The sequence below is a fragment of the Sordaria macrospora genome, chromosome 1 (assembly GCF_033870435.1).
Source record: "Sordaria macrospora chromosome 1, complete sequence".
NCBI lineage: Eukaryota > Fungi > Ascomycota > Sordariomycetes > Sordariales > Sordariaceae > Sordaria > Sordaria macrospora.
Window position 1 is genome coordinate 4,103,994 of NC_089371.1, and position 14,646 is coordinate 4,118,639.

At 53.0% G+C, this 14,646-nt stretch overlaps 2 protein-coding genes across 2 annotated transcripts; one reads left to right on the forward strand and one right to left on the reverse strand.

The window, feature by feature from the left end:
- Window positions 1–962: 962 nt before the first annotated feature.
- SMAC4_02800 (uncharacterized protein) lies at window positions 963–5,361 on the forward strand. The gene is made up of 2 exons (XM_003348255.2): window positions 963–2,421; window positions 2,480–5,361. The coding sequence occupies exons 1-2, from the start codon at window positions 2,083–2,085 to the stop codon at window positions 4,088–4,090; spliced, it is 1,950 nt and encodes a 649-aa protein (XP_003348303.1). The 5' UTR covers window positions 963–2,082; the 3' UTR covers window positions 4,091–5,361.
- Window positions 5,362–7,937: 2,576 nt separating this feature from the next.
- On the reverse strand, window positions 7,938–13,482 carry SMAC4_02801 (uncharacterized protein). The gene is made up of 2 exons (XM_003348256.2): window positions 9,512–13,482; window positions 7,938–9,446 (listed from the first exon to the last, which is right to left on the reverse strand). The coding sequence occupies exons 1-2, from the start codon at window positions 13,065–13,067 to the stop codon at window positions 8,896–8,898; spliced, it is 4,107 nt and encodes a 1,368-aa protein (XP_003348304.1). The 5' UTR covers window positions 13,068–13,482; the 3' UTR covers window positions 7,938–8,895.
- Between the last annotated feature and the right edge of the window lie 1,164 nt (window positions 13,483–14,646).

Consider the following 14,646-nt stretch of genomic DNA (forward strand, 5'->3'; position numbering starts at 1 on the left):
AGCCTGCATCCGCGCCAGGGATACAGTCGTCAAGCCAGCGTCCATTGGTCGATGGGACAGAGTCGATCCCTAAGGGTTGTGCGAGTGCGCCGTCTTCTTTGCTCAACACCCAGGTCATCTCAGCAAGAGCTGGGTCGGGTGTCTCTAGTCTACACTGGGCATGTTGTGAGAATGGTTGCGAGACGGTGTTATCTCCAGTCCTCTCCAGCGGCCAGAGACGAGCTCTCCGATGCATTGACGAGTTTGGCACTCTGGGTTCCAGACAAGCCAGGTGCTTCGTCCATAGCCTCCTCCCAGCCAGGACCTCCATGATCATCTTGACCCCTGATGCCATGTTCGTCTTCGTTCACTCTGTGGGGCTCTGCAGGGTGGGATTAGTTTTTCTCAGGGCGCATGGATGACGGATCTCAAAAGACCCGGCCAGCGTCGCTCTCTTGTCTCTTCCAGCTCCCCTTCTAACCCTTCCAGTCCCCCAGTGTCCCCTTTTCGCTGCACCCCTCACAGCCCATGTCGTCTGTGCACCCAAGATGGGAACCCTGGCTGATGAAGCTCTCAAGCTCGCAACCCCAACCACACCAAGCTTCCCACCCTTCTCCATCTTGCACACTGTGTTACATCCCTGTCAGCCATGTACCGATACCCCGTACTTCCACCTTGTGGTTCTGATCCATCAGAGCACGAAATGCGCCGGGGAGTTGGTCAGCGGGTCGGCTAACCAACCCAAGATGTCGTGTCACTGGTAAAGCTGTCCAAGTGCTGCTCTTATAGACAACAGATACCTTTGAGCTGGCTGTCCCGTGTCGCGAGTCTACCCAGCCGTGACTTGATGATTGCAAAAGGAGTTGCAGTGCCAGCGGCTATATCGATATCAAGAGACTTCACAGATGATTCGGGATGTGTTTGGTGTGTATATGCACGGAAACATTGGTCAGGAGCGCCATCCCGTCTTTACAGTACACTACACATACAAAAAGTCAAGAAAGAAAAAAAGTATCTCATTAGGGCGATCAGGGCGACCGGGGGAGCCAGGGCGACAACCAGGGCAGTCCCCCCCTGCTCCCTCTCCGCGGTGCCCAGACGTGGATCACTCGTGAGCCCCTGTCATGAACACCCACACTGCTTTGAGCACTTCCCTCCCGGCCATCCATCCACTTTCCGCCCTAGAGACCTCCCCCGAGGCTCCCACGTAACAAGTACATAGCCAGCTACCGGCCTAGCGCCGCCTCAACGGGTGCTTGCCCGTGCGTGTTGACCGTCGACACTAAGCCAGAGGTACATGCCGATTAGATCTGTACAAGACTCCGTACACCTTGCTTGTGTTGCTGTTCAGGTTCTGGGTCCTCCTCTTCTTGCTCTCATCCCCGTTCTTCCCGTCGAGCTGGCCCTCACACGGCGCAAATCACAGCACATCTTGTCATCAAACCATATCCTTCTTCAACCGCCGACATCACTGCTGGGGATTGCTTCCAGGCCAGACAAGACTCGCTCCCTCACTTCTCCTCATCCTGTAAGTCCCTGTTGTGATTCGTCTTTCTGGATTCAGGTTGCTTGTCCTTGCCGCCTTCAGTCTTGCTAGGGATCCGCGAGACCAAGGTGAACCGACACATCGTCACTTCGCCCGTGTCTCGCTTTCCCGCTCCCGCCCGTATCTCCCCAATCTCATCGAACCTTGTAGCCCCTGCCAGCTCGCCCCTCCTGGCGGCTTGCTCACTCTTAAACTGGTTAAGCCCCCCAACCGGTCCACCCCCTTGCTCTTTCTTAGCCCTGGTATTCTGCTTGACCCACACGTTCTTTCATATCAACCGAGAGTCTGCCGCTTTCTCGTTCATCTGACCCTCAGTCACTCCTTCTTGCAAACCCATCAGCCCTTTATCATCCCATCCCGAGACAGAGAGTCGTGTGAGAGAGCCCCTGTGTAGACGTCATCCGGTTTCCTGGGTTTCTTGACCGAGAACTGGATCACTCTTATGCTGAGGCTCTGAATCTCCAGTCTCTAGTTTGACCGCTCATACTGCCATACCCAGTCGACCAACTTACTAACTCGCCTCTCGTCATCTTGACAGTGTCGGCGAACTAGAGACAATGGATCCGGAACTATTGAAATATTACCAGCAGCAGGCTCAGCAGCAATACTACCCGGGCATGGGCTTTGCTGGCCCACAACATACACAGCACCATGGCCCGCAGTATCAAGTCTGGAATCCGAATACCTATCAATGGACGGTTCTTCAACAGCAGAGGGCAGCGATGATGGTGGGGCCAGGAAGCCTACACCCTTCAAAGCAAACAGAGCCCAAACCTAGGTTGGCAAAGGATGAGGTTGAGCTGCTGGAACGAGAGTTTGCCAAAAACCCGAAGCCCAACACCAGTCTTAAACGTGAGCTGGCTGAGCAGATGGGTGTTGAGGTCCCAAGGATTAATGTTTGTTCTCGCAAGATTGAATCCTCCCGTTGTTTCGTGAGCTAACATCGTCTGTTAGAATTGGTTCCAAAACCGACGAGCAAAGGAGAAGCAAATGAGGAAAACAGCCGAGTTTGAAGCACAACAAGCGAGGGAAAGAGCAGAGTCCGAATCCAAACCTTCGGACGACCAGGACCAAGGCACCGTCACCGAGTTTTATGGCCTAAGCAACCGCCATCAGCCCCTTAGCCTATCAACCGCTTCTATCGGGAACGAGGATGGTGCCAACAATGATAAATCTGATCGACAGCGTCCGGACCCCGAGCACTCAGATATGGTATTAGCTGGAAATGCCTCGGCTACGCAAAGCAATGCCTCCCCATCTGGATCGGATAGTGATGGGTTCGCTCCTGCTGATTACGACACGCCACACTCGTCCGGTTCCCGTGGATATGGGCTTGCCAGCCTTGCTACACCGGCAACCGTCTCGAACTCTTATGGCTCAGCTTCGAGCCATATGGAGTATCCACAGCCGGCCCCTTTTCCGTATGGTCTGAATCAGCTACCACGACCCGTGGATGGTCTTCCCGTAGCCACCATGCCACAGCATGATGGCTTACTTAGTGAGGCGAATCAGTTTGGATCTTACACCGAGCGGAGCATGTATATGCACCCTTCTGATGGGTCATATCCCACGCATATGGGAGGCCAGGATGGAACCGGGAACGGCACTACTGAACATCCAACGGTACGCATGTCAATCGAGGGTGCGATCAACTGTGGAAGCATGTCTCCTTCTTCCGGGACCGGTTCGTCTCCAGTGGTAGCGGACTTGCGCCTCAGGTCACCGCCTCCGCCTTCCGACATTGCCAGCCGCAGAAACCTGCGGCGTCCAGCGCCGCTGGGGCCTCTGTCGCTTCGCACTGACTGTTCCGAAAACGGACCGAAGACGGGTATCGACGTAGCGCCCAGGCGGATGGACAATGCACGAACCATTAGGAGAATCTCGTCCGCGACTGGAAGCTTAACGGGACGCATACAAAAATCCATGACGTTGAACTTAGGAGGACCGCGCTCTCCGTTCACCATTGATCGAAAGAAGGAGGCCCTGCTACAGAGCATTCAGAACGTCCATTCCCCAATCATGGCGTCTCTGAACAGCGCCATGTCCCCCATGACCAACGGCTCGGATGATGAGCAGGCATATACATTTGGCTCTCTTGGGACAGTTGGTGAAATGTCCATGCCGCCATTCAAATCTGAAGCTGGCATCAAGACACCACCCGGGACGCCCGGGCTAGGTGTTAACTTCCGTGATCCATTCGCATACCCGGTCCCGGCCAACAACACCTGGAATTACGTGTCTCCGGATGAGCCTCTACCCACCCCTGGCTTATGCAGCAATGGGTGTTCTGAGTTGGATTACTCCATGGCGCCGCAGTTGCCTGGTTATGTTACCAGTCAGCCCGTAACTCCTTCATTTGCTCCCGCCATCGGACCGGCATATAACAACATATTCGGAAACAGCGGCGGAAGTCATTTGGCTAGAAATACCGAATACACCTTTCCGGAGTCATACCAACCTGAGTCTTCGTCACGGTGTTCGCCGGTTGGCCAGTTGAGGGCGAAGCAACAATTCCAGTTTGCCCAGAATGTTACCCCTCAGGACTTCAACAACCACGAGAAGTGAGGAAATGGCCGGACTGGGGCGCAGCTTGCTGGGCGTCGTTCTTTTAGCTGCTTTGACCATACTTTTGGATTAACAGACTGCTCTGTTGAGCTGCTGGCTTCCTCTCACGTAGGTCGATGTATGCTTCGAGATGCGTTGATCTTGTTCTTGTGGTCCTCTTGGACGCAATGTACCAACATTTCCTTTCGCAGCATCGTATGCCTCCCGACTAAGAAAGCGTACTCACAAACGCGAATTATCCGGATTCACATATTTTCAGATGGCATCAACCGCTTTGCGTCCGCTGAAGATAGGGCAAGGTCCAAAAATCAGCGAAACGATTAGAGAGGGATATGAGCGAATGGATTGATGGGAAGGAGGTAGGATTTTCTTGTCAAACTTTGGTGCAAAGGAGTATTTGGGCGCATTTATACGATGGGTGGAACAAGGGCACATATATACACGACGGGTTTTTCTTTCTTTGGGTTGGAATCTTGGGGAGATCGGTTTGGGCCTCGGATACCCGCACGCAAAGGAACTTGGGAGGGGAGTAAAGGGAAGGAAGGAAGGAAAGGCGCCTGTGGGTGGTTTGTTTATGTCCGGGTGTGGGTTTAATGCCTTGATAGCCCATTTACGGGCTATGAAATACGGAAGCGGAAGGAGAGGAATTGTGTCTGGCAGTTTTTGGCAGAACCCCCTTGGTGCGTTCCGCTTTTCGAGCTCTATCATCTCTTCTGTTCCCCCTTTTGTCACTGGACATGGGGGAAGGGTATCAAGAGGTGGACAATGGATGATGAAAGATACATTGAGTATGAAAGAAAGAAAATCCTATCTCACCATGGATACGTCTGTCTGACAGTTGTGTTGTGGTGCGTCTGGGTGAAGAAGGTAAGGTGAGGTTCAAATAAGATTCGGAGGTTCCCGCCGGGGATGCAAAGTGGCACTATAGGGGGGGGCCAGTGGTCGATTATTATTTGCCGAAGGGGCGTTCAAAGGATCCGTTGTAGGTATCATCGCCGTTGGATGATTGACGTGAAGAAATCATTTTTAGTCGGGAAGTTATCAGTTTCAAATATTGCAACACGTTGGGAAAAAGGGGGTGGGGGTGACAGGATAGGTAAGTGACGACAAGGAAGTACTGTAGTCACCTGGTGAGGAATCCTCACCATGGAACTGACCATACATACCATACTTAACCGAAAGAGCTTGGCCGCTTCCAGCTTCACATACCGACAGACAAAACCATACCTGTTGTGATCCAAGCATCCCTTTTTATCAGTAAAGAAAAAAAGTGGGAACACCTCCTGTGACTCTCTCATCATCATGACATGACAGTTCGACACCACGTCACTGTCGGAGCTGCTGGGGTGGGGAAAAAAAGGGTTTCACGCAGAAAACCCAAGAGTGTATGTATGTAGTGCAAATTGCGTGATTGGCACCACCAAGCCTTCCTTGGAAGCCAGCCTTGTGAACCCAAAAATCCAGCAACAAAATTCAAGTCTTTGGAAAGACTTTTAATGTTTCTTTTTTTTTTTCCCGCTCCTTGGTGTAAATGTCAAAGTCAAATAATCAGATTGGGACTGGACCTAGTCAAGGCTTGGTTGGGGCTTCGTCAGCTCTTCACTCATAACAGCTTCAGCTTCAGCTCGTCAGGGTAAGGTAAAGGTAAGGGTAGTGAGTGGGGTCGGGAGGTCGGGAGGATCCATCCATCCATCCATCCATCCATCCATCTTCATGATTTTTTTTTTCAACCATCCCCATGTGCTGAGATTCTAGTGTAGCAGCAGAACCTTTTGGGGTTAAAAAGGAATCCCGGGGCTCTGGATGGATCCGGGCCCGGAGTCGAAATCGTGGTACATAAGTGAATGGGACCTAGGGCGAACATCGGGACTCGGGACCTCCGGGAGCGGGGGAAAAACAAATGCGGCGGCAGCGGCGGGAACGAGGGGCTCCTCTTTTGACGACATGACATGTTGCTTGCTTGCTTGGTGCTTCCGTCTGAACTCTGAAGTTCTGGAGTTGAGCACGGTCAATATAAGCTTTTTTCTTCTTTTTTGGGAGGGGCCTCTTCGTCGTCCACTTTTTTCTTCCATTTTCCATTTTCCACATGCATCATCGCATTCCAGTTTCATTCCGACATTCCGTAAGATTTCCACTAACGGTTTTTCTATAGTTCCTGCTACTATGTATTGAACTATTGATTGAGCATGTTCCAGTTATTGTCGGGATCGCGGATCGTCATCGGTTCTTGCCGTTTGTGGGGTTACCGACCGACTGGACCTGCCATTCAGGACCACAAAACCTTTTGGAGGAATGTCCGTTCGGGAATGTCGCTGTGTTTCAAAAAATCCGAGACTCTTGACGGCCCAACGACTCAGGTCTCGGGTCTCGGGCAGGGAACCGAACTTGCTTGCTGGAAGGAGTCCAAGCTTTTTAGTGTGTTCGATAGTCCCCTCAACTAAGTAAATACACTTATTTAGGCTCGTCAGACAGGTGGTCGGGTAGGAAGGGTACTGTAGAAAGGTAAGGTGAGGTGAGGGAGGGAGAAACATCCCGAACGATCCCCGGATGCAATCCAATGTGCATGCCAGTCGACTGTCGAACAGAGCAGCAGCACATCAAATGCCTGGGTCGATGTACATGCCGTGGGGCTCGTCTGCCTGGTATGGTAGGGAATGAAAACGATGAAACGGATGAAATGAAACAGTACCATAACCGGCACACCCCCTTCGCACTTGCCAGCCAGTGACAAGTTGTCATTAGTGTAGAATACTGACCTGCACGCACGTTGACCCCCCCCCCCCCCCCCCCCCCCCCCCCCCGCAGACTGGCAAGATTCGCAGACCTCGCGGTGGTCGTACTGTACACTACTGGTACGCTACACTACCGGTCGGTCGGTCGGTCGGTACTTCGTGGATCAACATGTTGATCATCGATCACCAGTGTAGTTCTAGTGTATGTACACAGTAAGCGTCGTCGACGGCTCGTCTTCCAGGGCACTCACGCTTCTTTTGACGTTCATCGTCCGTTCCCACTTCGTCGTCCCCCTTCCTTTACTGATGGTCGAGATGCCTAGTGGTACCTACCTACCATGATGCGCAAAGTCGTCGTCCAGTCCAGTGGCGGTGGTGGCTTTTATATCAATCAACCATCAACCCAGCCAGCCCAGCCGCCCATTATTACGTCTTGGCAGAATCTATTCTACTATGTACTCCCAGATGGACTACATACCTATATATATGATGCTATACATGAAATGCCCAAGGGAAGGCCCGGTCGACGGGAGTTCAAGCGGCTGGGGGTCAGAAGGGGCGGGCGGGTGTGTGCCCAGCGAGGGTGGTTACATGTTTACACTACATGTTAGGAGCTTTCCAGGTTACAACCTGCTGCCGCTGGCCTGTTGTCTGTCTTTATCCGAACCGTACCGGACCGGACCGTAGGTAGTGCGTTTGGACTTGGGGGGCGGGATTCGTCACAGATATACTATATAGTTTGAGTGCCGAGTCGGGTGGACCATCCGGCCGGCGGGTATCAATTGCTGTACACTACCGCCGTACCGGGGATAATATATTGGGTTGGGGAATGCCGTGTACCAAATGCCGTGTATGTATGTAATAAAGTAACGGGAACACGGGAGGACGTAACGCGGACCGGAAGAAATACCGAATAAACAACCGGCAAACCCTGGTACATACATGTACGAAATCTGGGTGAAGGCAGACAGAAAGAAGGAGGTGTTGACATCCATGTTACCTCTAGGGGGCGGGAAGAAATAGATCGCTTTCGCATATTCCTTCCTCACGGTGCTACGTGCGATCATATCATCGCCGCGGCCGCCAAAGAGAAACAAACCATGAGTGGTTGGTTGAAAAAGAAATATTACTTGTGTTTTTCTATTCTATACTTTGGCTAACAATTTGGATATTGTCAAGTTTGTCTTGTCTGTCTGTCCACTTGCGCTCGCTATATCTGATTACGCTTCCCTTCCTTTCGATCCTCCGTACCACACGCACACACACAAACTCTCGAAAAGCAAAACCTTGCCCGGAAAGACGATCTGGTTCATAGAAGAGTTTTTTTTGCCCATCCATTGCATCAAACGTTACCCCGGAACACATCCACGCACATGTAACTTGGTACTGCTGACGTCAGGCGCGAAGCGAAACCCTGCGGACTCACACATTCCATGGATTAAACACGCACGTACAACAAGCAACCAACCTCCGTCCTATCACCTTAACCTCCATCCTATACACACGAATTATCGGATGCCGGCCTGCCAGCCTGCCTCCTCCGTAGTAGAACAAAACTCCTCCAATTGCATCTTTTTTCCTGCCCGTCCTTTGAGTGTTTTTGTTAAACCCCATTCCTTCCCTGGCTTTCACCTAAGTACCTAGGTACTCACTCCCTACCATCATCATCACCGCCACCACGAAGCAACAGTGTCAACAATTCTCTCTGTTTTCTCCTCTTGCCTCTCATCCTCATCATACTTCGACCAAAGTTCCACAGCCCATCTATGTGCCGTTCGCTCGCTCGCTCGTCTCTGTCCATTGACCAAATAAATATAGATAGCTAAGGGGGTATCGTATCCGCGCATGTGCCGTTCGAAAAAGGATGAAATGTTTGTTGTTGTTGTTGTTGCTTTGTGTGTTATGAAAAGAAGTAGATGGGCAATCGGTAGTGTGCCAAGGTAATTGTCGCTTAGAGCCATAACATGCCATGCCATGCCCACGCCTTCCTCCTCCTCCTGTTCTTCTCTCTCTCTCAGTCAGAGACCAGACCCAGACCCCGGACGGAGACTCGCAGCAATTCAGAAATCCTGATCAGTACATCCCATCGCCGGGGAAGCTGCTCCGTGAAGAATTTGCTGGGTTGACCATGCCTTGACTCGTCGTTGAACCTGCGTCGCTACTAGGGGTGGCGGGCTCGACAACTCTGTTCCTGATGGTCATGATCCACTCGTGCTGCAACAGCTCCATGGCGGTCGCGCGCTTGGTGGAATCCCGGATGAAACAGCGTCGCAGGAAGTCGATCCCTTGAGGGCTGAGCTGGTCTTGACTGGGCAGCTGGGGCGGGTTGCCCTGGGCAATGTTGTACATGATGGCCCACTCGTTGTCCAGGTTGGCCCATGGCCTTCGGCCAGTCGCCATCTCGAGGATGACACAGCCGAGAGACCAAATGTCAACCGCGCCGAAGTGACCGGGATTCTCACCCTTGATCACTTCGGGCGACATGTACATGGGCGTGCCTGTCATCGACTTGTTGGGCTTGGTGCTGGTGAGGTCTTGTACTAACGTCCGTCCCTGGCGGGCGATGAGTTTGGCCGCACCAAAATCGACATACTTGATTATGCCGTTATGGTCGAGGAGGATATCTGTAGCACGTTGTTAGCACCAGGAAAAATTCTTTGGCAGAAAGCAAATGGAAGGAAAAACTTACTCTCTGGTTTGATATCGCGATGAGCAATCTTCAACTCGTGAAGGTACGCAAGACCTTCCAGAAGCTGCAACGCGTAAACCATGATAACCTGTTCATCCTCGATTCTGCCATGCTCCAACAGGTTGGCAAGAGAGCCTCCGGAGCAGAACTCCATGAACATGTACACGCGGTCTCGATGGACCTCGATACCGTAGTAAGAAACCACGTTGGGGTGATCGACCGTCTCCAGAACCCGCATTTCATCCCTGATCTGACCAGCAATACTGGGGATCAGTTTAGGATCTTGCAGGCGAATCTCCTTCACGGCCATCAGCTGACCGGTATCAAGGTTCACAGCCGCGTACACGTTGCCGAAAGTTCCACCACCCACAAAGTGACCTTGCTGCCATCTCATGGTGAAGTTGGTCGCTGTCGAGGAGAGCCACGCAAGTGACCGATCCACCTCGTTAGAAGCTTCCAAGACTCTGCCCATGGCAGATTGTTGCAGCAAAATCTCCTTTCTGTAGTTGTCCACTCTTGCTAGCTCTTCCAGGCGATGTTCTTGGTAGTATTTGGCTGCTTCATTGTCATCCAACATTTGACCCTTGTTGAGGCGCTTGATCTGATTGACGAGGCCTTCCAAGCGTTGCTTCTCCGCCTGGGCGGCCACGCTAGATCTGGCACCCATAATGTCGAAGTGAGAAATCAAGAGCGCCATACACCCAGCAACCTTGGCCCTCAATCTCGCATACTCATCATCGCCGAGGGCTAGTATGTGTCTTCCACGCGTCATGCCCATGGCAAACTCGAGAGCCTGCACGGCCCAACGGAAGGTTTTCCGATCTGAGGAGATGCAGTCGTCGCAGATGAAGCTCACCCAGTCCAAGGCAAGCTTGGTCAGTTTCAGGTTGTTCATCGTGCGTCGGTTATTGTCCATGTACAGCAAAGACCGCTGACCGAACTCGGTTGCGAAGATGAAGCACGTCTGTATTAGTTCTTGGCAGTTGAGACCCCGTGTCTGTCGGCGGATGGCTTCCACACTGTCCATGAAAGCGTTCGAGAGCTTGAAGGCAACCTTGCGGATCTCCATCAGCCTGATGTTGACCTTTTGCAAGTTTGACCGCTGCTCTACGACTGGGTCGATCTGCATATCAATCGCCTCGATGAAGGCCTTGCGCGCACTCAACAGTCTGGGTTGGCAGCCGCCGGCGATAAGTCGCATATGTCCCAACTTGATGTCCAAAGGCTCATCGCGGACTCTGAGGTTATGGATTGGCCCAAACCACTGTGGTGAATTTTCGGCTTTGATGAGGAGAAGGTAGGGGTCAGATGGATCCTCAATGGCAGCCTCATATGAGAAGGTACCCATCAGCACTTGGATCTCATCGTCACGATTAAGAAGTGTCGGGGAGGCAATAATGAGTATGTCTTTGTGCTCCGGACTGCCACTGTAAACCTGGAAATGGCCCGTTTCCATCAGGCGGTCGAAAAGTTCCTGGAGCCGCTGAGTATCAAAAGCGATGGTGTAATCGCATGCATTCTCATAGTTGTCGTTCAACATCCTGGAGAAACGCTGCAGCATTCGCTGCCGAACTCGGACGGAGTCTAGAATTTGTTTATACCGCTTCGTCATCTCAGCCACGCTCTCTTTCGGCCTTCGTTGAAGCTCCTTTTCAAAAGTCTGGCTCAGACGGTTCCAGGCCTTGAAGGTTAGAGAACTGAACTGTTCCGCGACTTCCACGTCGCCGTGTGTCAAGTAACGCCCGATTTCGTTTCCGAAACCCCACTCCTGGAAGAGCAGTTCGGCCTCCTTGAAGGTGTTCTTGTTGCCGCTGAGCTTCCAGTTCAACAGCTTAAAATAGTACTTGAGGGCATCCAGGATGACACGGTCGAAATCCTCATCGATACATGGAGGCAAGTCCCAACCGGGCTCCGGGCGAGCAATTTCCATATACTCGCACTTGATCTTGATGGCGAGCTTCAGGAGAACCTGGAACTGTGCGATCATTTGATCTTGCATCATGGGGTTTTGTTGTGCCGAGTCCTTCATCTTCTTGGCGTAAGCTAACCGCATCTTGATGATCTCCTCGATGAGTCGGGATGGGAAGCTGATGAGGGTGAGCAACTCCTCAATGTATGGGGGGAGATGGCGCTTCTGGAAGGCTTCGGCATTCTCGATGAGCGTATCCTTAGCCTTGGTGATGACGCGAGAGATGCCATCCAGCCTGCTCTTCTTCTTTAAGCTTTTCGGTTCCGAGCCGTTGTCTTCGTGTAATGACTTGAGACCCTCCTCCTTCATGAGACGATCGAGGAAAGATGATTCGTCACTGAGGCCGTTCCCACTAGGCGACTTTTCCTTGGTGCGGGAGAAGTCCAGAGCATCGTTGCCGACCCACTTTTTCAGGATCGACAGCTCCGTGTTGATCATCTCATTGACGTTGTACCATGATATCACCGCGTCGCATGTCTCCTGATAGGCGGAATAAACACCAGGCTTGAGGGCGGTCATGAGTTCCCTACTGGACGGATAGAGGCTCTCGATCTTTTCGATCTTGTTGACCACGTCGCGAACCTGCTCGAATGGCGGCTTCCCTGCCTCGCTCTCTCCAGCAATCGCAAAGTTGATGATGTCGTTGATGGATCGGTCCAGCGCTGCACGGGCGTCTTCCACAACCCTCTTCTGGACTGGCAGATGCCTACCGCATAACCTGGCCCGGATCCCAAGCCATAGCTCTACATTGTGGGCTGACTTTGCAAATTCCTCGTCGTTGGAGCCGATGAGACGCTTCTTCTCTTGCCTCACGACATCACCGGTGAGCACAGCCTCAAGCATGCCGTGCCATTCTAATCTCTCGCGGCTCTCGGGGTCTCTCAGGTCATCCTCGGTGATCTGAATGTCCTCGTTATTAACGAACATGATATGCGCATCATCGTAGCTGTCGAACGGGCCCTCGGAAGATGGCGTTTCGCCTTCCGAGTCGGAATCGTATTGCTCACCGGAGCCGTAAGCGTCGAAGTAGTCGCTGTTGTAGTCCTGTTGACGTAATCGGCGCACATACTCTCTCTCCTGGGCCCTGAAGGTCGAGGTGCCGTTCAAGGGGCGTGGTCTGGAGCCGTCGCGGGCGTGGGGCCCGTTGCCCATATAGGACGAAGGCGGGCCTTGTGGGGGCCTGCGCTGGTTGTAGGGCTGATATGTGTTGGAGGGCGTCCTGGCAGGGGCGGTGGGGCGCTGTGGTCGCGACGGAGTCCCATTGGCATAGGTCTCGGAGCTAGCACCGCGGCGACTGCTCGATCCATTGGTCACCTGTAGAGGTAGGGAGCTGGTCAGGGACCCGGTCACCAGAGAAGGGACCGAGCCAGCATGATTGTCGACATATCGGCTCAAAGAACCCAGCTCGTCAATCTGCTCCCGGATGTGGTGATCCTCGTGGGCGTCGGGTGAGGAATTGGAATTGTCCGAATCGTTGCCATGGGAAATCTGCGGTCGGGACACAGTCTTGTGCTTGTCGGGCCGGGCAATCGGCTCATCGTCCGTCTGCGAGAAGCGCACAGCACGGGGAGAAAGCTCGCTGGCCATTGTGGGTCGAGAGATTGTATGTAATAATGGAGAGGTTGGATCGTCAATCGTCAGCGGGATGATGGTCGTCGACTGTTCACCGCCCGATGCGATACGAGGCCGGCCGTCCGTCCGTCCGTCCGGAGAGGTCGGTCGCGGTCGCGGTCGATGGCGGTGTCGATACGTAAGAGTCAATATCGGTCAGTGGCTGCGTAGGTGTGTGCGTGTATGTGTATATCTGTGTCGCGTGCTCGGCGTGTTTCTCTCTTCTTTGGGATGATAGTCGTCGGGGCGGTGGTCCCGTCGGGTCCGGTGGTCGGGGTCGTCGTCTGCCTGTCGGAGTCCTCGGTGGGAGTCGTCGTTCGTCGTCGTCGATGTCAAGGTCAAGGAATGTATAGACAGAGTCGTAGAATAGTAGTAGGCTGCAGCAAAATCACCCACTGCTTGGGGAAACAAAGCTGACACGCGGGCCCTGCTTGTCCATGGGGTGCAAGCCAGAAATGAGGGGAGGGCCGTCGGAGATGGATCAATTGATCGTTTATGTCAGCGGCGGCGTAAATAATGGAAAACGGCTGTATCCAGTGTTTCGGGGTTCGAAGATTGTCGCGGCCTGGGGCCCTAGTGGCGACGGAAAAGGGGGAGTCCTTGCGTCGGGATGAATGCAGCGATGCAGCGATGTCCACGGCGGTCCCGGGCCGTCTTCAGTGGGCGGGAACTTGGGACCCAACCTGGGCGCTCTGCCTGTTATTGACTTTTATTGTTAAGGTACCACCAGTCCGGCCTAGTCCAGTTCGGTCCGTGCCAGGGGCAGTGCGGTAGCGCTCCTGGGGGTTATCAGGCGGTCTGTACTGTGAGGTCGCACCCGTCTCACCATAGAAAACGGTCTCGACAATAAGGCGGTCGGACAGCAGTAGCGTTGGGTTGTCCCAGACGAGTAAAAGAGAGGGGAAGAGAAAGTTCGTGATGTCTCTGGCAGAGAAGGTGGAGAGAGGTGGGATTCCCGCATTGAAAAAGTCATACTTTGAAGTGCAGGTGCCGCCGAGTATGTAGGGGGCAGTCTACACCCAGATGCCCGTGGGCCTTTTGCTCCTCAAGCTGCACCTTAATAATCCGGGGCGGGTTTTGATAACAGAAATGCAAAGTGTGGCCCGATGGCACCGATGCAAGCACACTGCAGGCTAGCTCAGTTTAGGTACGAGCAGCTCCGTCTGCACTGACGGCACTAACGAGCCCACACTCTCACGGTAGCAGCATCCAACGGTGACCAACGAGAGTCTCATTTCAAACTCAAATGGAGAGCCTGGAGAGTGGGGACCGGTTGGACGTTGGCGGAGTCTGTGTTAGTGATCCTGTCTTGGCCCGTCCCTGGCCCTATCACTACACTACCGTATTATTCACTTCCGCTCCTGGTAAAGTGGAACTCTCTTGCAACCTTGAGGTGACTTTTGTTCGAACAAACAGTCTCTAACAAGCGGTGTTAAGAAGGTCAGGAACAGCCTCAAAAATGAGAGGGCATCACGGCCTAGCACTAACACCCAGAGGTCACAATGTAGCCAGAAGGAACAAATGAAGCAGCAACGTGCTCAGGAGCAACACTGAC